This window comes from Melozone crissalis, unplaced genomic scaffold (genome assembly GCF_028551555.1).
Source record: "Melozone crissalis strain CALT ecotype California unplaced genomic scaffold, PUWL_Pcris_2 ptg000038l_1, whole genome shotgun sequence".
Lineage (NCBI taxonomy): Eukaryota > Metazoa > Chordata > Aves > Passeriformes > Passerellidae > Melozone > Melozone crissalis.
In genome coordinates, this window is record NW_026535816.1 from 6,638,483 (window position 1) to 6,663,621 (window position 25,139).

Consider the following 25,139-nt stretch of genomic DNA (forward strand, 5'->3'; position numbering starts at 1 on the left):
TTTTGTCTGGCGTTTTGATATAGTGCAAGCACTGACAATTTTCCCAGTGTGGCTTTTCTGTCATTTTTTTTTAAATAGAGTCAGCTGTGTTAAGATAATTACCCAAAATAAAAGATACTTATAACTTGCCAACAGTAAGTTGAAATCCACTTTTCAAGATTTGAACACTTCTTTACCCAAGCTGCTGAAAACCTGCAGCTGCCACAGACAGCGAGTGAAACTGTGAGCGCTCAGTTTGGAACTCAGCTTGTGGGGTGTCTGGGGCTTGCTGGGTGTGAGTGCACATACCTGACTGAAGTTGCCATGGTGCTGATGGAATGCTGATGCCAGTTTCTGCTGACGGCTCCCCACCGCACAAGACTGGTTTATTCTCCCCAGGACAGACCGACCCTTCCTCAGTGGCTGGCACGGAGCATCTTCCAAGGGAAGAAATAAACAATGTTATGCTTTTGTTTGCAATATTCTCTTCTGGCAACAGTTAGACAAGGCTTCATTGGCTTAGGCATGCAGGGAGAAATAATAATACAATACACCAATTAAAGTCAAACCCCAGCACTGTTTAGGGGTGGTTACTACAGATTAGCAGTTGTATGAGTAGACCAAAATCTTCATTCATATATACATATATATATATATATGTATATATATATGTATATAATAAATAAATACTGAAACTTCTATTCTTATCTACTGGCATAGAAAAACACCTGAACTAACTCACCTGTATTCACCATCTGTTCCTCAAGATGTAACCTGTTTTCAAGTCTCATGGGTGGTACCACTACTGTGCAAACAGTTGATTTGGTTTCAGGGTTAACTGAGGCTCTTGCTTCCTTATTTTTATTGTTATTGTCTACAAAGCCATTTTCCACAAAGGGGCTGTCGTGTCCTGAGGAGTCTGAGCTTGGGGAACCATCCACTGTATCACATCCACTTTCCTGTTCATCATCTGACATGCTGTCAAAAAATAAAAGTATTGCAATGAAGCGGAGAGATTTTCATGATAGAGGTACATTTCCTTAAATTAACACATTAAATTTCTAGTTAAATTACTATAATTTAAAGTTAAATTATATACAGAAATTGCTCAAAGGTGGATAAAAATGATGCACTGTAATTACACACGCACATATATTCAAACTCATCCTACCCATATTTTGCAAGGCTCAAAGAAAAGAGATAACTTCTTTATATTAAAAATTGATGGAATACATGATTAACTTTAAGCATACAAGAAACAGCAGTGAATTCACTAATGCCTAAATGCAAAGCCAAGTCCTTTAGTGATTTTACAGCTCATGCAACATGTCCTTATTGCATGCTGTTTAAAACAGGACATCACAAATAAAACCACTTGTGAAAATTAATCTTTTGTGAAAAGTGCTTTGACACTATAAGGACCAGCACAAAAGCCTGAAGATTCAACCAACAGAATCAGGTAATTCTGAGTAGTTTCTTCAAGTAACAAACAGTGATAATTTGACAACTACTGAGCAATTAATTGTACTTCTATATCATTCACTTTTGATTAGAGTTGCTAATTATATTACTTTGTAGAATGCCACTGAAACCAGAATCCAACACACTCCTCTGCTATTGACAAAGGTGAATTAGCAAGGGGAAGTAAATTACAAGTCAGCTCCTTACAATTCAAAGAAAATACCCTAAAATCAAGTAGGTCTTTATAAAAACTTACCCGAATTTTCGAATGTTTTAATATTAAAGAATATCAAAGGACTGACAGAGTTAACTACCAAACCAGTATGACTACCTGATACAGACTCAGAGTTCCACCTCCTTGTCAATACATGCTCTGATAGAATCTTTAATTACTCTAAACAAACTTTTTTCGTTAGGACCTTAATTAGAATTCATTTTGCGCCATGAAACTGCTGAAGGCTCAAGCTAGACACGAGGCAGTGAAGATAAAACATTTAAAAGCTGTTCACAGCACAGCAACACTGTTCACCTAAGTGAGCCTTACTTTTAGTAGAAGAAAAAAGGCATCAATTTCATTACAGATTACAAGTTACACAATGGGAAAACCAGAGGCTGTAAAAATTAAAAAATGCATGGTGACCAAATCTGTCACATACTACTCAGGCTTATTTAATCCTGGTACTCTAGAAGATTTTTATTCCCAAGGAAGCTGCATGCAACATGTTTACATTTCCTGTGTGAACACCATTCATTCAGTATTCCGAAAGCTTGCACTGCAGCAAGACAGATCTGTTAGGAACAAGAACAGAGCAGTCTGTGCTGTGCAACTGCAGGCCAGCAGATCAATTTTTAAACAGATCATTTACCCTCACCAGCTGGCAACATAACAAAACCTGTGCATTTGTTAGTATCAGCTGGGCCTGCTGTATACCAAGATATTTATTTCTGGTGCAAGGAGGCTGAGTTTTCACCTGTTGGATCTCTTGCAAGGAGAGGGGCTGGAGTGCTCGGAGGAGCTGGTGCTGAGCGTGCTGTCGGGGCTGCTCAGGGAGCACACACGGTCCATGTTCAGGGTGTTCTGGCAGGCTTCACACTCCAGGCTCCCCTCACACCTGCACACAGAAACACAGTCAGCAAACACACGTTCACCACTCACCTAGGTAAAACTGTGCAATAAAAAAGGGCCCATTGTCGCAGACATCTTTTTAGGAAAAAGCCTTTCCTTAGGATTTTTCCTCCTGAGAAGCCTCAGGAACAAAATGTAAACATTGATTATTTGCTGCTGTAGAATGCAACAAGTAGATCTGCGATTACTCTCATGTGGTTGTTTGTAATTAATGGCCAATCACAGCACAGCTGGCTTGGACAGAGAGAGTCCGAGACAGCTGACTTTGTTATCATTTTTTCTTATTTTATTCTTACCTTAGCTAGCATTCTAATGAAACTTTTTCTTCTATTCTTTTAGTATAGTTTTAATGTAATATATATTATAAAATAATAAATCAAGCCTTCTGAAACATGGAGTCAGATCCTCATCTCTTCCTTCAACCTGAGACCCCTGTGAACACCGTCACAGCCCATCCCTACAAAAGACCCCTGAAATGTAAATATCCAATTCCTTCCTCTTTCACATTCAAACCAGGTTTTAAACCTTTACAGTGTTCTGTTTTGAAACCTACTAAATGGGTAATTGTTTTTTACTGAATCAATATTAAAACAAGTAGATTAAAATGTTCTACTACAGCAGTTCAGAGCCTTGAAACTTTTGACAAAGTTGAGATTTAAAATACATGTTCCTCCAGCTCAGAATTATTACAAGTGAGGAGGAAGTCAAACAAACATTAAACTTTTACGCCTTGCATGCTTCTGTGATGGTTCCATGAAAGAAAACTTCACTGGAGGACAATACAGCCAAAAGTTCACCTTTTCACACTGTTAGAGAAGTATTTTCTACCCACAGGTATGTAATAGTATCTACTGGGTGCTACAGCTAGAATGGTAACATGAAGGATATACAGCAAAGATACTGTTCTTTAATAAATAAATAGGGCATGGCATTATGAAAAAAGCCCTAAGAAACTATGGTTTGAAAAGGCATAACACACACAGATTAATGTGGTAGATTTTTGACAGTGTTGTTCCCTTTCAGTAAGAGTGCTACAGAGTTAACTTTCTGCTGAAACTTGATTAGGAGCAAAATGCTTGTCCTTTTTTAATTCAGATTCATTAGCTGTGCTGATGCCTAGAGAGGCTACCTGGGAGAGACTAGACAGAGTTAAAGAATAAAGTAGGGATTTATTAATAGGCCTTCAAGGGATACACCTGGGGCAGCTCAAGAGCCTGGCCAGGGCTACCCCCAAGATGGACTCCAAGTCACAAGTTTTCACACTATTTATAAGTTTTGGTCCATTTCCATATTGGGGTTAATTGTCCAAGGTAATGAAGTCCCATTCTCCCAGTTTCCTCTCCTCAATTCACTGCTGTTTTACACATTTTAGACCTGAAGCTGCAATGGCGTCCTCGGGCTGGAAAAGGATTGTTTTGTCTAACTAGACTGTGAGGAGAACTTGCTAACACTTTATATGAAATTCAGAGTTTTATACTAAAGCAGTACAAAATCTGAATTGAATATGAAGTTCAGAATTACATACTAAAGCAATACAAAGCATCATTAGCACTGATGCCTTCAGGTTTAGATTTCATGAAAATCTAAAATATGAAATCTAAACCTGAAGGCATCAGTGCTAATGATGGTTTGAGCAGGCTGCCCTAGAGCAGAGGCTGGGCAGAGCTACAGAATAAAGCAGGGATTGATTCAAAGCATCTCCTCCATGGATCCACCTTGGGCAGCACCAGAGCCCAGCCAGGGCTGCACCCAAGATGACCCAAAATGGCCCCAAAATGCACGAGCGCTCCCGGGCTCTCTCCCTGGGATCAGTTCTGCTCCATTTGCACCTTGCAGTTCATTGTCCCATTCCAGCTTTAGCCCAGGCAGTCCCACCCTGCTTGTTTTTCTCTCTGCAGCCCACGGTGTTTGTGCTCTGGGGCTGAGATTGGGATCATTTGTCCTTGGTGCCCAGCTGGAGCAGGAATTGTTTTGTCTCCCTGCTCTGTGCACGGAGCTCACCATCCCTGAATGTGAAGCCCAGACCCACACACTGAAGCAGCATACAATGTGAAAACCAGAAAAGCTGAATGGCTGGGACACCACAGAATTTGGAAAACCAGCAAAGCTAAATGGCTGGGACAGCTGTATCTAAGCCAAGCCTGACAGAAGCCAAGGTGATGCTCACTCCCTCAGCGAGTGCGTCCGCGCCACGTCGTCCTCGTCGGTGTCGCTGCTGATGGTGATGACGCTGACGGGGCTGGGGGAGCTGCCCAGGAACAGCGCCTGCCGGGGGCTGCTGGGGACAGGGGGCTCAGGGGCCAGCCTCAGAGAGGCCTCGTGCCCCTCCGAGTTCAGATTGTCCTGTGCTTCTATACAGCTTATCCTCTTGACAGCCTTCAGGTTGAGGATCTTTGGAGAGATAAAGGCTGAGTTTTGGATGTTGGAGTTTTGTAGCATGTTGCTCCTGAGGAGGAATGAACAACAATTTGGCATTTAGTGAATCTCGGCCTGTGAAAACTGGGCTGTTTTCAACAAAACCAAAGCAGGCAACATAGGCTAAGTCACCAATTTAAAAAAATAGCAGGCAATGTAGGCTAAATCACCAATTTAGTAAAACACAGAAAACCACCAATTTAGAAAAACACAGTAAACACAGGCAAAAATACTTGGCATGGATGGTTTCAGACAAAAAGTATGTAATATCCAAGACATCAACATTGAATACAGTATACTGAAAACTCCACGTTCTTATGAAGGTAAAACCAGATGAAAATCCCATGTGGGTGAAAAACAAGTAAACAAAACCCAGCTGGATTTCCTGCAAGGATTCTCCTTGAAAACAAAAGCTGGTAGCCTCCAGATGAACCCCTTGCTTAATACAGGACTGCTGACACTGCCCACATAACCCACACACTTTCCCCCTCATGGAGCATGCCACACCTTTGCCATTACTTTGCACGGCACTTCAGCAAGCAGCTGAAGTATTTTTGGCTATCAGTGAAAGGTGACTGCAAGGCACACAGCAGCCCTGTTATACAGCCTCTCTTTATTTTTAGTTGTCTAAACCTGATATATCCTCCTTCATGTAAACATAGGAATATCTCATTAGAGCTACCTCAGGACATTCTTATACCTTCCCAAAGCCTGCAAAGACAACATTCTACCATGACAGGCACAAACTAACCAAAAAATAATGAAAACTAATTAGCATTGCAAGTATTGTTCCATCTAGTCTACCACCAAAATAGCTTAAAGAGAAAGGACACATTTTCCCAAAAGACTGACTAAGAGGAATTGTGTCCTAAAAAGATATCATTATACAAGTTGTTCCCTTCCCCACAGCAGTAACAGGTGTGGGAATCCATAAAGTCAGAGGGTTTTGGGAAAGCTGCAAAAGGCAGGCCTCAGAGACAGCAGAACTGGGATTAGAGCTAAGCAGTAGCTATAAGATTGGTCAGCAGAAAAATTATGCAAGAAGTAGAAGAGTAAGGACAAATAGAACAATGGTCTGTGTATTAACACTTGGCTAGAATAACTCCCTAAGCTGCAGAAAAGTTTAAATAGCAAGATTTTAGGAAGTTCTAAGCTTAATAATGGAGCTCTGTGCATTGTGTTTTAAGGCTTACAAACAGGTATTGTATTTGAAATAAGCAAGCATTATTTTAACCAAAGATACATGTGCTTATAGTGGTTGGATGGAACTACTCTCAATGTGCTTTTGCTTTGTGTGATTGGGCAAAAAACTTATAAAGTGAGTTGTAGCATTAAGTTCTTGGTCTGCTGCCTGGGATGTGAGCTGGTGGCATCTTCCCATTGCCATAACCATGGAATGAGGCTGATGCTGGAAAATAAACCAGCTCAAGGCACGTTCCCAGCATTGCTGTCCTGTTTGTGATTTGTACACAGCCCCCAGCTGGCGAACACAGAATATGTTCTGTCTTAGAAATATTCTACTGACCTGTTCTGGCACAGTTTGTTCCTCTTGGTAGCTGCAGGCTGAGGCCAGACAACGTGTGCAATGCCCACACTAATTGGCTGAGGGGCAGACAAGGTTATCTGATGTGTTAAAAGAGGCTGTGGTATCATTGAGCTGTAGTGGGTGCCCTGGGTAATCATCTTCCTGAGGAAAAGGAAAGGCAGGTTCATACTGCAGGTCTTTCTCACCAGCACCCCCACTCCTTGTGAAATCCCAGCCGCTGAGGTGTGGCACAAAAGCAGGACTCACCCCCATTCTCCAAGCCTCTGTGGGCCAGCCACAGGATCAGAGGGCAGAGATGTTGGTGGAGCTGCCACTGGTGCTACCTGCTGCCACGCAGGAACCAGGATCTGCTGCGTCTGGTTGGACCACGCCTGCTGGGGAGCACAGAGCTTTCATGGCACAGGCAACTCACTCAAGCTACACTTGCTGCTTGGAGCTCAGCACAGAGCAGCTCAAAACATTCACTAATTCAGTAAGGAAGAGTTTTGCTTTAAAGTAGGCCAACCTGAGAAAGGATTCCTGCTCGAATCTGTAGTGGCTGAATTGCGTGGGCTTGGGTCACCAGTGGGACTGCATTATCCACCCTCAGGGAGAAACTGGTGGGTTTGCTGTGGCTTGTAGGAATTCCTGGCAGGGAGAAAAACATACACAAGCTTTAGGCAAACAGCAGTCTTGCATGTATTTTGTGAGCAAACATAGAGGACAATTTTAAAACAGTTCACTGGTTTTTAAAATGTGTTTATGATCTAATTCCATAATTTAGACTTTCAAGCCAAACAAATTAACACCTAAAAGATTTTTGTGTCATAACTTATCTGCAGAAATATTTGAGCTGTAGTTTCCAGAAAGAACTGCCAAGAGTTACTAGCTGGAAACAGACTACTACAAGGAGGAATGACTTTGGCAGAAAGTTCTGCAGAGCTAAGCATTTACTCCTTATCACAAACTACATTAAAAGAATTTGAAGGGAAGCAGGCAAAACTAAGCAGAACTGCATTTCAAAGCTTCTCAGAATGGACTCCTGCACACCTCATGCTCTGTATTTCCAGCAGGCTGAAACACATTCTTCTCAGCTTTTATAGCTGGCAATGCCACATGTATAATGTCCCTCTTTGCTACCATCTCTTTGGTGGGAAACAATGTAAAATCTTCTGTCTACCTCATCAAATATTTGCAGTAGAATCCCATACTCCTATTCCTCTCTTCATCAAAACAATGCAAACTATAGTAAACCATAATCTAATAATCTATAATCTATAATATACAATATATAGTAAGTAATAAATATATAATATATATCATCTATAATCTATCATATATCATATAAAATATATATGATATATCATATAAAATATATATGATATATCATATAAAATATATATATGATATGTATAATATATATCATAAATTATATGTAATATATAATATATATAATGCAAACTGCTCACCAGAGCATAATACAAAAAAGATGCATCTCATGTCTTGTATAGATTTCATTATTGTTACAGGAAACTAACAAACCTATAGCAATGCTGCAATGTTTACTACAATAACATTTCTTTTACACAATAATGCCAAACTATAATGAAAGAGGAATTTTTCTTAACAGACATTGCAACAGAACAGCCATGCTTGAAGAAAATACTGGCTAGGAAATAGAAAAAGATATCCCTGGTCTCATCTTCTAACTGCACTTCATGCCTCGTGCTTTACTCAAAGATTAAGCAGGGGTGTTCACAGGTAACTACTAAGGAATTACTACACTGAAGTTTGTAAGTGATTTGGCTGGGTTTTTTTTAATCTTTACAGTAGAGGATGAAAGAAAGTTTTCATCTGATGCAATTCTCTCATGTCATAACACAATACTTGGTTATAACCACGCACTTCAAAGCTTTTCATTTTGAAATGCACTTGACTGATTTTTTTCCCCACAGCCATCTAGAAGAGAAGCATCTTAACTCTGACGGAAGTAGAGACTTTCAGCACTTCAGATACTCCACAGAGCAGCCAAGCTGGGAAACTTTGAGGCAGTGCCAGATACCATTAATATCCCTTTTCATCTGTGCCAGCAACTCGTCACCTATGTGATGAAAACAATATATCCCCTCCACTTCAGCTGTAGCAGAAATTAAATTTGGAAAGTTATCATCATATTAAGAATACAGTATACAAATCACAGATAAAGTGTCTGCTTGTGCTGGTTTTTTTTTTTCTATAAATCACTTTATTCATCTTGGAATAATGAAAACAATAGTGGGTTTTTTTATTATGGAGTATGTCATTGTGTAAAGAACATAAACAATTTAAACAATTAACTGCTCAGAAGGAAATCTGTGTGAAGCAGCCTGCGAATAGTCAGACCTTTCTCAAGTTTCTGGAACCCAAGGTAAATGCAGCTGCTACCAAAAATATTATTCATAAAGTCTGCAGTACCTGTCTTTATCTATAGAGATTAAGACTTCCTGGACTTTAAGTTAAGGTCGAATATTTCTGGTTTGTTTCATTTCAGAATGCATCTAGAGTGATTTCCGAAGCTTTAAAATGCAGAGGGAAAACTAAAGGTCATTCTTAAAAAAAACCCCTACTCCCTATAAATTCCATAACTTCAAGACCTATCTCAACACAAAGCTGAACATCACCAAGATAAATAAATTACATCTTTGGAACAAAGACTGTAATCAAGCTAAGTTAATAAGCAAACAATATAAACTGCCTTCCAATTTCCATAAATGACTATTACTAGGATAAGACATTGATACTCACTCCATCTCTCCTGTTTCCTCTCCAATTGTACTTCAGAACACCCTCCTTATTGCTTCTCCTTTCACACTTTTTTCTCCTATTTTACCCAAGACATAAAATTATCTCTGTGTGTGTGTAGTATATGAAGATGGGCTCTGGGTTGCTTAAATCATTTTCTGCAGATGCTGACTTGCTGTTTTTTTCAGAAAGATGCAACGAATCTGCATCTGACTCACACACTGATTTTTAATGGCATAATTAAGTTGGTTTAAATATAAACCTTAAGTGGATATAAGAGAAAACTCAAATATTGCTAACAGCCAGGCAGTAACACTCATATTTTAGGAACTGTGACAATTGCAGATAAATATACCTTGAATAGCTGGAGGACATATAATCAATGCTTGCTGGAAAACATCACTGCAACCAAACTGAGCAGTTCCTGCCTGCAGTGGAATCCCTTGGTGCAGAACTGAGTGGGCAGATGCAGTTAATGCCTATGGGAACAGATTCAACACAGGCAAGGTTGTTATGACTGTGAAACTACATCTCTCACACACTTGTCTCACCACTTTATACAGTAAATAACTAAAACAAACTTATAAAAATGAACGATTCAAATCCATTTCACAGGAAGACATCACACTGGGCCACTGGAGGGCACCAGAACACAGCACTGGCAACCCCAGCTTGTAAATTAATTTGGAACATATTCTAAATTATTTGTCTAAGAAAACATTAGGGGGAAAACAGAGTAAAAGACAGAAGATTTTACCACCTAACAGATGTAATTTTTTCAATTATTAAATTAATTAGAAAAACTACATCAATTAACTGACAATAAAAACAAAACAAAACAAAACCAAACCAAACCAAGAAAAACATGAACCATTGATTTTACCTGACTTCTCACTGGACCAATTTTGGAAAAGCTTGCAGTCAGGTTGGCTGCACTGCCTGAGGCAACTGATCTCATGAGTGATGTTTTATTGCAATTGCTTAAGTCATACAGGTTCGATCGGCATTTGCAAATATCCATGATATGAAAGCAGGACTTCACTCTGTCAGAACCAGAAAATAAGTTGCTTTAATCACCATTTCATGTTGTTGAAGGTAAAAAACAATTCCCCAAAATAAGGGGAAAAAAATTAGTTCAAACCCTCAATTTCTCAGTTTCACAGAACGGGATCATCCACACAGGTAGAAAAACAGAAACACTGTTGTTACTATGGTCACATCTCTGATGCATATTTTAAATTCAAGAAAAATACTGCTGTTTCTTTCTCTTTCCATCTAACAGCTGTTTACACCATTTTCTAACAGCTGTTTACAAACAGGAAAGATAGGAAATTAAATAGATGGGAAAAGCTTGCTCTTTCAGTGAAATGCTTGCAACTTTAGGAAATCCACGGTGAAGTATACAACTCCAGAACTGCAAGAAAAGTTTCAATATATTCCACATTAACCAATACATGAAAGGAAGTATTTGAGATGTTAACTTCAAGAGGAAATGCCCACCCTAGCCCTCAATGACTGATAGCAATTAGGGCTCCTCACACTTCCAAAAATCCCACCCAAGTTTCTGCAGTGCTGGAATTTTAACAATCATACATAAAACCAACTTAGGAACCTATTGCCCTAACTGTAACTTTCAGAGAGAAACATAGTAATTCAAGCAGTTTCCTTGACCCAACAGATGTATCTAATACTGCAAGCACTTGAAAGAATTTTCTAAGACGCTGCAATAATGATGAAAGATTTCTTTTTCTCTCTGATAGCAGAACAAACAACATTTTTATACAAACGAATTGCAACAGGAGAGATTTCTATGTTACATACTGGTTGCTATGAGGAAAATCGAGGAGGTGCTTCATGGTAACAAAAGAATGGTTCAGGGTCTCAGCTGGAGTGATTCTTAAATCAGCATCGATAAGCAACATTTTCTTCAACAGACTGACAAATTCCCTCCTATCTGCCTTCTCTGCCAACAGGTCACTTCCTTCCAAATCCATCACCATGTTCACCTGGCACAGAACAAAACAGTCAGACAGAAGATGTGCATATTAATTTAACTCTTCCTGGTACTGTTTTCTGCTATAAAATACTAATATTCAGCATTTTTATCACGTGGGGTATGGTGGATTTGTCTTAACCCAAAACAGCTGGCTTGGAATTGGTGACTTTTTTTAAGCATGCACACTACTCCCCCCTTGCAACCTCCCCAGTTAAAAACTGCTGAAGGCTTTATTCCGGTCTGGGACTTGCAATTTAAGAAGTAAGATTTGGAATAAAGATCTTTTTATGGTCTAACTTGAACTACAGAGTTGATCTTCAAAAAACAATTTAAAGCACATATTAATGCCAACCTTGCAACAAGATCTGATCCTTTTTTCAGGATGTGAAAGACAACAAAAAATTGCTTTTTCTTATTGACTAGAGAGGCAGAAAGCTAAAGAAAAGTGAGGAAACAGTTATGTTTTTAAAAACAAAATTTAAGAAACTACACTTAGAATTCTACTGTTAACAGAATTATACTAGAAATCAAACAATAAACAAAGCAGGTTCCATATGCATTCTTTGTTTATTCTTTGCCACAGTGGCAGATAAGGTAGAAGAGAAAGTATACATTTTACACAAAATTCAAGGGCTCCCCCACCACAAGGACAAGTTCCACTGTTTAACACAAGCAATAGAAAAGGAAGATCTTTACTAAAACTCAAAGGGCTGAAAGAGCCAGACATTTTCCTCAGAGCAGCAGAGAAGAGTGAATATGACTGAGGCACAATAAATAATATTCTAAAAGGCATTTCTTTCCAAAGCAGTAAAATGTTTTCAAATCACCAGTCATTCCCACATATTCCTTCTGCAGAGGAAGGAGGCTTTAATACTCACGTGCACTATATCATCCAAACTGTTGAAAATATACTTTCTGGCCTCTTTAGACTTCATACCTGTTTCTGCCTCGTGTTCTTCCAATGTCTCAACAAAAAGAGAAGGAAAGCTTATTTTAGAATCTGTCAAAAAAGGTCACCTATAACTACAAAGTGACTTTATGTACTTATTGACTTAAAAACCACTATTTTTTCCCACATTATTAGTATATCAGTTATATATTTGTATGTTGCTTTACAGACTACTTCCATTCTCTAAATCAAAAGACAATAACTAGAATGTTTTACATCTGACAAATCACAGTACGGGATTACAACAGTTTATGAATCACACAGGAAGTGCTGAAAGCCTAGCATAGAGCAGTTTCATGAAACTCCTGTATTTTTATGTATCACAGCTTTTCTATTATTGTATTTTACCAATTTTCTCCAACTCAGACCTTAAACCTCAAGCAGCAGCAATATCACATCACTGTGAAAGAAATAAACCAAAAACCAGGCAGTATCTGGTTCAACTTCTTGGTTTCCTCTTTTCTTTTTTTATTATTATGTTTATTCCTATTTTTTATTATTATATTATTAATAACATTGTTATATTTATTTATAGTTATATTTATTTTTATTATTATATTTATTCCTCCACATACACATCAAATGGTGTAAATATTCTAAATACTTCAGTATGAAACAAAAACACCCTAGAGAATGAATGGTATAGTACCTTCTGTTACAATTTTCCTTCCTCAACACAGACAGTAGGTGCTGCAAGAGGCAAGGTGGGACTTCAGGGAAAAAGCTTTTAACACACAGAATACAGAAAAGCTTCCAAAATGAACTTTGACAAAAACTGCAAGTAATGAGCAACTGCCCATACCAAAGCCCCTAATTAACCTCTGCAAGGTAACAAGGAGCTCCTGGAAGCGAGGAGGGCTTTTGGCACCAAGAACTTGCTCTGACACGGAGAAGGCAGATGTAAAGTGTCACCTAAAGCCCAAGTGCTTGAGCAAGCAGAGGGAGGGATTAACCAGGTGTGGGTGTAATTGCAGAAATGTTACATAACCCCAGAGCTGCTGGGGATTTACCAACTTGCTGGGGGGATCTTATGCAATGGGAGCTGGCAGCTGTTTGTTCCTGCAGAGATCCCTGTCAGCCCCAAGTGCTGCCCGAGCCCTCTGCAAACCCAGCGAAGCCATGGGCCATGGAGAAACACAATTTTTTAATAAAGTAAATTATTTGTGTGGGAAGCAAAGGCACTGCTCATGGCAATAATGTTGCTCAGAGAGAAGCAAGGTGTGCAGAATACAAAAGTACATTTTGTTTTAACTTTGTCTGCACCCATTGTATTGCAGCTTTCAGCCAACAAAGGCTGGTTTAGCAGGAGATCTAAAAGAAATGAGCTGTATACACAGCCGTGTTATTTCTTAATCTCCTTTTTCCTGTTAGGAACTTCTGATCCTGAAGCCAGTTCTGGACAAATCTTGTCAGAGCAGTGTGGGCCTCAGAGACAAATTCCTTACATGAAGTGAAAAGCAGGAACAGAGCAAAAAAGAGAAGAAAACAAACCAAACACATTCATTGAGCACCTCTGGAGATACAAGGCTTAATCTGAATTCCCCACCTGGCCACAGCACAGCCTGGCAGCTGCACCTTGGGGGACAGAAAAAATGGAAGGGATAAAGAGCAGGAGCTGCTAAAAACCACAGGAGATGCACCAGGGACAGAATGGTCTTGTAGTGAATCTTGGCTTCTCTCCTTTGTCTGCTCACAGAATATTGTGCTGTTTTTTACTACATTACACTGTTTACCTTTAATCTCCAACTAGAATATGGTGCATCTGTTTCTCTACAGAAAAATCTTGCAGTTTTCGTTCCCATGCTTAACAACTGCTCTCCTGGCAAACCTTGAGTCTGTGAAATATAACGAATCTGAGGAAAAAACACAACAGGGAAAAGCATTTACCTCTTGTTTTCAAAACGTGATCCCCACACAGTTAAAAACTTGTAATTTCATTGGAGAAATGACAAAACGAACCATGCTCAGAGATCCATGGGTACATCTTACAGAGGGGAGAAGCCTAACCCTGAGCACTTGGCACTGCTCTCTCCATCTCTAGAGAAAGCCATACACAAACCAACCTCTTGGGTGACCTATATAAGCAAGCTTTTTGGGTTGGTTCACAGTACAGGGAGCTGGGGAGAGTGGCTGCCATTGCCTCCTCAACCCACTCAAATCCTAAATGTATTTTTTTCGTTCTAAACAGGAAAATCAGTAGGAGTATTTTGTTTGCTTACAGAATTTCCATGGGTTTTTTTTTTTTGGCCTGTTCTCATTATGTAACTAGATAAAAATCCTTCCCATTTGCTGTTTCCAGTGTATCAGTCTTTTACACATCTGACACACCTGCATTTCAAGGAAACATTCCATGTGGAAAGGGAGTGTCTGTACAAGCTCCAGGCAGCAAAAGATAGTGTTGTTGTCCAAGAAAATCTGCTACTGAATGGACTGGCTTTATGCCTGAAAAAAACCTGGCTCTGAAATGATCAAAATGCATTTATTTTAGATTATTTACTATGCATTTTGCATTACCTATCATAGCTGGTGATCATATGATTGCCCAGAAAAGTTAACTTTCAAGGCTTCAACAGAAATCTGTTGAAAGATGATGTGTTTTAACTACTGGGCATGCAACTCACTCTACAAGGGGGGAGTTATCCCAGAGGCAGCATTGCTTCCAAAATTAAAAAACCACCTTGGAATTGGAAGCATAATTGGCAATAATTGAAAACCAAGCTCGCTGCAGGTCAGGATGGAGAGGATACTGAATTTCTGAAGGGCAGGGTCCCACAGCACAGAGGGGCTGATGGGGTGAGCCAGCCCCTGGAAAAGGAGCAGCAGCCAGGGAACAAGAGAGAAGAAAGGGAAAAAAATCAAAAGGAGGGAGTGGCCAAATACACCAAATCAGAAACTGAGAGATGAGAAGATGAAGTCAATGGAAGAGAGAGGACTTGAGAGATGGGAGCAGCAGGGAGGAGAAAAACTGATGGGCAGTAAAGAGTAAAAGGAACATGAGAGGCTTCTGCTGAAAAGTGACAGACCCAAGTGGGGAGGGACTGAACACAGTTTCTGGGGTTTAGTATCCTCCATAACTCCCAGCCTCAGGGAATAAGGAGTAACATTTGACCAGAGATGTTTCTAGACCATTTATAATGTCCTCAGAAAACAAAGAATCTTAAAAAGTAGAGGGGAAAAGCCAGTGCATTAATTCAAAAATTGAGCAGTTAAGGGCTTGTGCCTGTTTCTAATGAGCATTAAAGCTCAGAAGCCAGGGCTGTTTTCCTCTGAGAAACACAGCTGTTACTGCTTCTAACCACAAATGAATGGAAGGACCAAGAGCTCCCTTTCAAGGGCCAGTGTGTTGGCTGCCACACACCAGGGGGACAGGGGGGAAACGCAGCACAAAGCCTGTTTGTTTACTCAGTGACACACACCACGTAGCAGGAGGACAGGAATTCCCTTGGAAGCCATCTCCTGCTCCTGCTGCACTCATGGATACTGAGGAAAACCCTGAATCCATTTTCTCCAAGCGAGTTTTGCAGGGCTGCTGGAGCACAGTTACAGCAAGGCAATTCCTGATGGTGCAGAGGAGGTTGCAGCCCCTGTTCCACCACAACTTCTCCAACATGAGGGTCAGGCAAGTTGCTAAATGAGGCCTCCAGCAAACTTGAATGATATATAAGAGGTAAATAAACTTGCTGTGTTTATGAAAATTTTTGAGAGAGCGTTATAGTTTCTTTCCAAAAAACAAAATGCCCTCACTTTATCCTTAAAAAGAACAGTGAGTTATATGGGTTGTTAGATGTTTCCTCTTTTATTTTCCATTTTAACAGCAGTAGTCTACAAAAAGGTCTTCTAAATGCTCAAAGCATCAACCCATATTCCATTCATAGCTCACTTCCCCATGTGAAATGCTGAGCTTCGTGTAAATGAAGGAAACTGAAATAGAAACATTACCAACATCAACACAAAATTAATATATCCCCTGAAAATGGTTCTAGCAAACAGATTTTCAGAAAAGTAGGTCTGATCTGTCAGTGCAGGAAGCCAAAAGCCCACTTCATGAGCAGGACTTGAATAACCTCAACAACATGCTCTGAACTAAATGCTGAATCCAAGACCAGAACTTAGCAAGAAGCCAGTGCTGCTCCTTCTGGGGTTTTCAAGAGATTGCTTCACTTGCAAAGTTTAAAACCAGGTGGGCATGCTCAGGATGCTGACTGCATTCCTCCCAAATCCCACATTATTTTCTAAGTGTTTAAAATAAAAATGTTCTACATCTTTCATGAGAAACAACATGGAGTTTTATGAAGTTTGCTCACTAATGCTCATGGTGTCAGCACTGAAAACTCCAACAAAGCAAGGGCAGAGCTTCAAGAGCTCCAAGCTTTACCCCTGCCTAGCTACAGTATGATTGTGACAGTTCATTCTTGTTCCTCATGAAGTACAGGCTCTCAAATCCTTGAGCTTTGTTGGATTTCCAGAAAGCATCAGAAAGTATTCAGAGCACAATTAATCCTGACATCTGAATAGACATTCCAGAGTCAACCCTGTTCATGGCAAATGAAAGAGAGATTATAATGCAGCGATGGTAGCTGCAAATTTTGCTTTCCATCATCATCTATTTCATAAGATGGAGGGGAGAGGACAAATGGAAACTATTAAAAAAAAAAAGGCACAATATACAGTCTGGGTCAGAATCAGGATTTATGTTTCTAGGACAATCAATAAGGCTACATTAAAAGCATTGAACAGACTTGAAGAAATGCTACATAATAGGGGATACTATTAGCATTTAAAATTCTGTATTTAATGACCTGAAAGTCTTAAGCTGCAGAAAGTGCACATATGCTTGTGAAATTTATTCTACTACCTGGTCATATTCCAGTGCTCCTGGGTACAGTGGCCATCCAAGAAAGAGCTCTGCAATCACACACCCTAACGACCACATGTCTATGGCTTCACAAAACGGCAATCCCAGTATGATCTCTGGTGCTCTGCAAATCAAACATGGTTACTGAGGCTTTTTCCTTGGGGAAGAAACAATTCATTCAACAATCCAACATGACAAACAAAAAAAAAAAACCCGAAAAACAAAAACCAAATCTGTTTCTTGATAATTATTTCAGTAAAATCACAGCATTAGAAATTGCATTTTTACTTATCTAAGTAACCTGTGCTAGTATTTTGCAGCTCTGAGATGTTTTTTTCCTGCAAGTACCAGTTTGCTATATACATGAAAATAACTGATATGCCTAGAAAACAGAATATCCCTGATTCAGAACTTTTCCCTTTGCTCCAGTATGTCTCAAATGAGTTGTCCACTCAATGTCATATGTCTGTAACTATATTCCAAACACATCAGTCTTTCATCTCAAAAAAAAACCCAACTAGAAGTTCTATCTGAAAATCCACTTGCACACTTCTCAACTGTACAGTACAGTTAAAGCTATTTAAAATATCAATTTAATTATCTAACTGCAAATCCCTTAATGTACTCAAATTGAATGTGATCAATTTTTAAATCACTTAAATAAAAGCACTGCATTTGCTAAACAGAGCAGGTGTTATTTTTCACCTAAAACAAATGTGAATTATTTAACCAACACCATCTGAATTTATGTCTCCACTCAAGAACCAGAAAAATTGGTATTGACACAGCTGCTAAAGGGGCTTTTAACATCTCTGTTCACGTGGAATGGAACTCAAGTATTGCACAAATATCCATTTTCATTGTATTTGTCCTTTTAAAACCTTCCCTCCCAGCTCATTCAAGCTATTAACAAAAGGAAAAAGAATGAATTTATCTCTGCATTCTAACATGGAAAGACGCCTGGAGATGTAAAATATTATTTCAAGCATCACACTAGGAAGGGATCCACTTTTAAAGCAGACAAGCTGTTGTTTGCTCAGCATGCCACAGGAGAGAGGAAGGTGGTTAAAACCAAGAGGGTAATTCTCAATGCATCTGGGCAGAACGGGAGCATCCAGCTGACCAGGAAATGTGGGATTTCTCACCTGGGGAAAAGCTCACCAATCTCATGCTTCAGCACATCCTGACACAGTCTACTGACATTCCACACACAAAACAGACGCTGATCATAGTAGAGACCTACATATCTCATTCTCCTCTGACATTTATCCTTATCAAAATATTCTTTAATTTAATGACATGGACTGGATTGGGAACAAATTCCTATTTTTATGCTACACTGGGACAGAGAAGCTATCTTGTAGCTGTAGAGCAGACCAAGAGCTGAAGCATCTCCATCCCCTTTCACAAGGAGTAGTTGGTAGAAGCTGTACACAGACACATTTCAAGCTCCAAGGATGAATGTTCACCACCAGGGAAAGGACTCCCAATGCTCTGCCCCATCTCTGACCAGCGAAGCCATTCAGGCTTCTGCCACAGGGAAAACCCAACACTTTAGATGAGAAAATCTATAGAACAGGATATTCTGTTAAATAATTACGTACTTTCCATTCATGCTGGCACTTCAGTTCTCCCCATCCTTGCCACAAACCATTTTGGATGCGATTCTATGAAGGCTAAATCTTGTCACGCTGGCAGCGAAACTGGAGAGGCTCAGTTTTCCACTGCCCCCAAAGATTTGACTACAATAAACTTCTGGGGATCAAACATATGTATTTTTGCAATGCAGGATCCTGGCACTGCAGTAAGTCTTAGCTAGTTTCATTATCCAAGAAATCAATTCAACATCTCTGGATGCCACAAGACAGAAATAGCAGCGAGCAGCGTTTGCCTTTCCCCCTGGCTGGGTGCCAGGCTGCCTATGGTTGTCACAGATCTCTGTTAAAATACACTTCCTTTTGTTGTATTGTGTTACAGCCCTGAATAGTTAATGAACATACACACAGCCTATGGATACAGGGGCTTTAACAAATGCTTCTGCTAAAATAAGCTCTGTAAAACCTCTTAGGTTTACTCAATGGTTAATATGTGCGCCGCGCAAAAATAGCCGCAGTCCGTCGGTCTGGCTGTCCCTGTGGAGAGACAGGATCCCAAAGGAGAGAAGGATGAGGGGAGACCAAGCCAAAAAAAAAAAAAAAAAAAAAAAAAAAGACAGAATACTTGCTGTGTTCCAAAACACAGTAATCTGGTAGTTTTTTCCACCAAGAAAAGCAGTAGTAAGTACTTCAAAGGAAAAGGGAGGTATTTCAGGAGAGGGGAAGCGCTCCTCGCTTGCCAACACCAGACCTGCCATCCAGAAAGAAGAGGAAATCAATGTGCTCCTGAGCACAGCTACCTGCACCCTTCCACAAAAAAAGATTTTCAGGCCAGCTTGAAGAGAGGAAGATGAAGAGCTGCTGCTCTTTCAGGCACCTACCATGCTAGTCCTTAAAATGGAGCCACTTCCTCACAGCAAATTCTTTCTCACAGCAAATTAAGTTGCAGCAAAACTGTAACTGAGTTTGATTATGTTTGGAGTGGTCTTAACCAGCTCAAATATTTTTGTTAAACAAAAGTTTGTTAATGTCATGCTCAAAAACACCTGCTTCTGTTTCTCCTTCTTTTAAAGTTCCTGTTAAAAATCTGTCTGGAGAGCTGGAGAGAAAAGTGTTAAAGCAGTGAGAATTATTCTTCAATTTTTGTTTTTAGGACGACCCACAGCTGTTTTCTCCTATAAGGAATATTTCACCATGCACCTCAAAAGGAAGATACTCCCTTTCCTAACTACAAGCATAGACAGGAGAGGGGTAGGAACTGCAGATGTCCCAACAGCCCCTTTACCATCACATTACTCAAAAAACAGTGTAACTAAGTATTTCTCTCTCTCAAAACAGCACCACATGCTCAAAAAAACACACACACTCCTGCTTGGATTTTTACTGCAGATCACAAGAAGTTCAGCGCACCAGAAGACACCACAGTCTCCACCTGAGCAAACAGCACCTGTTATCCCATCCCAAGACATCAAGGAGAACACCAGAATTTTCTAAACTTCTTAAGGACACTGAATCTTACTTAAATGCACTTAAATTAAAAGCAAGATTTTAGAGAGAAAGCACCTATTTCCTTCTTGCCAGTGTTAATTAAACATTAATTTAAAACATTGTCATAAAACACAGCTTGGACTTTACAATTAGAAAGATCTAAAAAGATGAAAGGCAAATGAATACCTGTTTCAGCTGCTTGTTTGGATAGCCACATTTCCATTTATTACATCACAGATCATAAACACATATACTATCCTATAACTTTTTATAAGCTTGTGAGCAAAGAAATCACACAATTTGTTCCATTAACTTGTTCAAAGACCAGAATATTTCATAAAATAGTTTAGCTTCAGCATGTTAGCCAGCTTGGAATAAAGCAACAAAATTAACAAATTTGAAGAAAAATGAGATAGTTCCTTGATGGAGGATTAAAAAAATTTTTACAAATAAAAACAAACTCCAAGCAAAAACTTGCTAAAAAAAAATCAAAACTGCAGCATAGTAACAGAAAATTTCTCACAAACCTTACACTCAGGGAACAAAGAATGAAGAGCAAGTATTACCCATACTACAAAAATAAGTAATAAAAAAATCTGTAAGAGGTCAAACCATTTCAGATGACCATCACCTATGAATGGCTGGTTAGAAATCCAATTTAGAACAGAAGTTACACGAAAAAGCTAAACCCCAACAGTGTTTGTACAAAGTAACAACTGAAGAACAGCACAAGACAATGAGAACAGCAGCTTCCCTTTTTCGCTTTCAGGAAAAATTCAGTTGAATGCAGGAATAATTTCTCAAATATGTTCCCACTGAAGATTCTACAACACAGTCACACTACACATACCCCCTCAGAGATCAAGGAAGTGAGACTAAAGGTTGAGCAATTTTTATTTCTATTTTCTTTGGCAGCGTGGGAGGGTCAATGTATCAACTGTGGATCACAGCACTGCCTTGTTTACCTGCTGCTCTCCAGTTTGGAAATAGCCTTCCTCCCCTCAAACTTTACTACCAAACTCTACTATCTCTATTTACCACTGTGCTGACAATGCCTATTAATTACCTACTCTGGTCACAACAACAATGACAGAAATACTAATGCAAGGAAGCCATCAAAAGGGTGGGATGTTTATAATTTTTTTTTTTTTATTAATGACCTGTTGAAAGCCCTGGTATAGACCACTCATGTAAATGAATCCAGTTTGCAAGAGTTAAAGTCAAACCAGATTAGCAGCCCGAGTAAAACCAGTCTTTGCCCCTGGTGCCATCATGAGCACAATGCAAGCACATTCCTCCTGAAAGGAATAACCACACATGGCCTGTGAGATGCACAACTCCTCTCCTAAAGAAAGGAAGCCTAGGAGAAGGAGCAGATGCAGTGAGTGAGTTAATGAGAGATGGCAGTGGGCATCCTGATGAGTTTTCTCATGTGCAATTCACTCCCTTCAACTAGCAGCGTTCGCCACGTGCATGAAGGAATGCAAACCTTTCTTCAAGATCTGCAAGGACACAGGAAAGACTCTCGGCTGGAGGGGTCAAAATCAAGAAAACACCCAGAAAAAACTTCGAGGCAAGTACAGCTCAGTAATCTGAAGGATGAAATGGGAAGGAATCATGTAATGACAAAACCTGGAAATGATGAAGGGTACAAAGATCAGCTGGCTCTGTAGTGGATTCGTGATGGCCTTCAGAAGGAATTTCAAATATGCAATTACATCAACACAAAAACACGAGGTAGAGTATACATGGTGTAGAGTAAAACCATTGCGAAACTTAATGTACCATATTCATTAATTACCGAGAAGAAATTATGTTATAAATTAACCAACTTTCCAATGAAAAGTCTAGACAACTTTACAGATTACTCAAGAAAAATCTTTTACAATTGGGAGCAAAAATAATCAGGATATCAGCATTTATTTTTAAAGGACAAAGACATATAAAAAATATTATGCCTTATATAAAACTAGTGATATTCCCTCACCTTGAATAGTGTGTGTTCAGTTTTGAATTCTGGGTTCAGTTTTGGTCACCCCCATCTGAAAAAGGATACATCAAATAGAAAAGACGCAGAAAAGAACAATACAAATTAAAGACTTGAAGAGATTTGGGTACAAGAAGAAACCCTGGTTAGAACTATAAAGCTTCAAGGAAGAATGAATGATCAGTAACATTACTCAAATTATATCATAAATAAGGGAAGAGAAGCAGACAGGTGTTTCTAATGCCCCTGCCTCACTCTAGAAGACCAAGGAATCCCCCACCCACTTTGAGCTAAAGGCTGATGTAAACATAAAAGTGGATTTTTAAAGCCAGAATTGCAATTACTCTCAAAATCACAGGTCACTGTTGAGATAAAAAATATTAGGAGTATTTAAGAATGGATAGACAGGGAAATATCCACAAGTAAGGGTTGAATCCGTGTAGAACAAGAACAGCCATCAACTGTGTAGAGCTGTAAGAAAAATGCATCAGAAGACACTGAAGTGCAACCTCCTGCTACAGTAAATTTTCTGCAGCAACAAAAGACTAGGATACATAGACTGCTGATCTGAGAACATACATTTCCTACATGTTAAAATCACTATTCTTGCACAAATATATGAGTTATCCAAGCAAATCCCTTGACAGAAACTACAAGCTTCTGTACAACCTTCTAGTCTTGACAATCTTCCTCAGGGTCAGAATAATTGTTACTTGCAATGTCATCTTGTTAAAATAAGAATTATATCAACATTATTTACAGGTGTCTTTAAAGTAGTTGTGTTACACATTTAAAAAACCCACTCAACTGCACTTCCCAAGAAGACTTTTATAGTTGAATTTATTGTCTCTTGCTTTTAAGTGCACTGAGAAGTCAGAGGCAGACTGGCAGTGTCATGTGCTGACATATATTTGATCTTAGAAATGCATGTATGATACACCATGCCAGGCAACGAGCCTTCCTCCCCATTCTTTGGAAGGAAAACTGCTGCAAATCAAAAATCAAAAACTGAATTATAGATTTACATTCACACTCCTGGCTTTTGTAGGAGTGTGAATATACATCTGTAATTTTGTAGGCTTCTTTTAACTCTTCCAGGATTAGGCATTAGGAATTATATAAGTAGCATACTCTGATGGGGGCATTTTTTTTAAATTCTAAGAATGTAAGAGGACTTGGAAATCAAAAATGTAAGTGCTCAGACTCAGGAAATGTTAGCTAAGCTGGATAGGGGTATCTTTGTCTTTGAGGTAGCAGCAAAGATTTAATTCCACCACTCTCTGCAATTCAAGGCCTGTACCTTAAAATAGAGTGAGAATAATTATGTTCAAGCTGATATGGGAAGTTACCCCCTCATTCCTAGTCTCACTCCTCCTCTGAAGAAGTCTGGTGCATGGGAAGTGGTAGTGAAGACAAAGGCAAATCAGTCTCTGCACCTCCTGTAAAATCCTACAGCCACAGCATGAGTTTTTCTACAGAAAAACCCCATTTTTGCCTAATAAAACATTTTCATGGGACTATGCATGCTCAACAGCTAGAAAAGCCTAATTCCCTTCAGAGCCTCCCAGTAAGATACATATATATTTAGATATGGATATGTAACATACAAGACTGACATGCAGCTGCCAGTTTAACTTTGAACCCTGATCTGCCCTAGAGAGGGATTTAAAACTCTTATATGGAAAGCAGCCCATGTATGTGACTACTTTAAAAAAGAAGCAATCGCTGCAAAAAAATTCTTTAGGACTTATGGCTCATAACTGAACAGGGAAAAGAAAATTCACCAAGAAATGAAATGAGACAAAAAATTAAATCCTAGGTGATTTCCTCAAATAATAAAAAAAACCATAAATTATTCTAGATCTTGTTCCTGATACTGAAAAAAAAAAATTTGTTTTGAAAGAGCAAGCCCAAATTTTAAGCTAATCTACTTTCTCAAACCATGTACCAAAAATACTGAAGATAATAATTTAGCTATTCCTCTTTGATTTATTCAGATGAGAATACAACAAGTGATTTCAGCAGGCTCTTTTCTAATTATCCACTATCTCTTGTGAAAGGAGGAGTTGATTTTATTAAAACCAGATGTTTATGCTTCTGCCTTTTCATGATTTTGATTTTCCTTGAAAAGACTTACAGAGTAATTTATTTATACACTTGATAGGTGAAGCAGTTTTTGAATTACATGAAAATTAAGCAAAGTAGATACTGATGCAGCAACAGAATGAACAAAATGGTGCAGATATAAACTCTTCAGATGCTTTAGGGATAAATAAAGCCTGCTATTTAATACATTTACATTTTGGAGAGCAAAGTGTCTTTATTTTAAGCGTCAAATGAGGTTACTTACCAATAACTGAATTTGGACAACACTGTTTGTGTGGATGGAGGATTCACTCCTAACTGTGGGACCACCCTACAGTGCTTTATCCTCCTCAATGTCTGTGAGATGGTCACACAGACACTGCCTCTGCCCGCAAGAGGAGAACACCCAAACTCTCACACAGAGCTCTGGTACAAAACAAAGCCCTGAGACGAGCTGCTCAATTGCCCAGGTTATTTCTGAAGAAAACCAGACTTGAAATGAGCTTGTCTGGAGCAGAGATTGCAGTCACGGCAAGCACGAGGGGCTGTGGGGCTGCTGGCAGCCCCGAGCTGACCTCCACCCAAGGAGAGGATCAAACACACATTTCCAGCTCTGGAGGAGGACAAGAGAAGAGCACAGCGTGGGATGTTTCAAGGCCTCACAGCTCAGACATGTCAGAATTTAATTCCCTCCCTGCTTTACTTTGTTATTTTTGATCCTGTGGGAATAACAGTTTCTAACCCTATGGACTTGCAGTGCTGAAGAACAGGTTGAGAGCTCCTACAGAAGAGTAAAAAGCACAGCAGTATTTGCTTTTAGCATCCTTGTCAAGAGTGTCAAGGCCTTATAAATCAGTTTTCTGCAAAGGCCTTTTGTGTTTTAGCCCTTGGTGACAA

The 25,139-nt window shown here is 39.3% G+C and overlaps 1 protein-coding gene across 4 annotated transcripts in view; it reads right to left on the minus strand.

Annotated features, from left to right (window-relative positions):
• Positions 1-25,139, minus strand: part of HIPK3 (homeodomain interacting protein kinase 3) — a 67,157-nt gene that overhangs the window by 3,119 nt on the left and 38,899 nt on the right. For 3 of the 4 annotated variants that reach the window (XM_054283684.1, XM_054283685.1, XM_054283687.1), the window contains exons 3-15: positions 17,088-17,211; positions 13,966-14,085; positions 12,162-12,248; positions 11,109-11,293; positions 10,171-10,330; positions 9,643-9,766; positions 7,033-7,154; positions 6,774-6,901; positions 6,507-6,668; positions 4,734-5,012; positions 2,412-2,552; positions 722-957; positions 289-416 (exon numbers count right to left, since the gene is read on the minus strand). In XM_054283684.1, coding sequence (XP_054139659.1) covers positions 289-416; positions 722-957; positions 2,412-2,552; positions 4,734-5,012; positions 6,507-6,668; positions 6,774-6,901; positions 7,033-7,154; positions 9,643-9,766; positions 10,171-10,330; positions 11,109-11,293; positions 12,162-12,248; positions 13,966-14,085; positions 17,088-17,211 — 1,996 coding nt within the window. The remainder of the gene's footprint in view (positions 1-288; positions 417-721; positions 958-2,411; positions 2,553-4,733; positions 5,013-6,506; positions 6,669-6,773; positions 6,902-7,032; positions 7,155-9,642; positions 9,767-10,170; positions 10,331-11,108; positions 11,294-12,161; positions 12,249-13,965; positions 14,086-17,087; positions 17,212-25,139) is intronic. The other variant, XM_054283686.1, reaches the window with a different exon arrangement.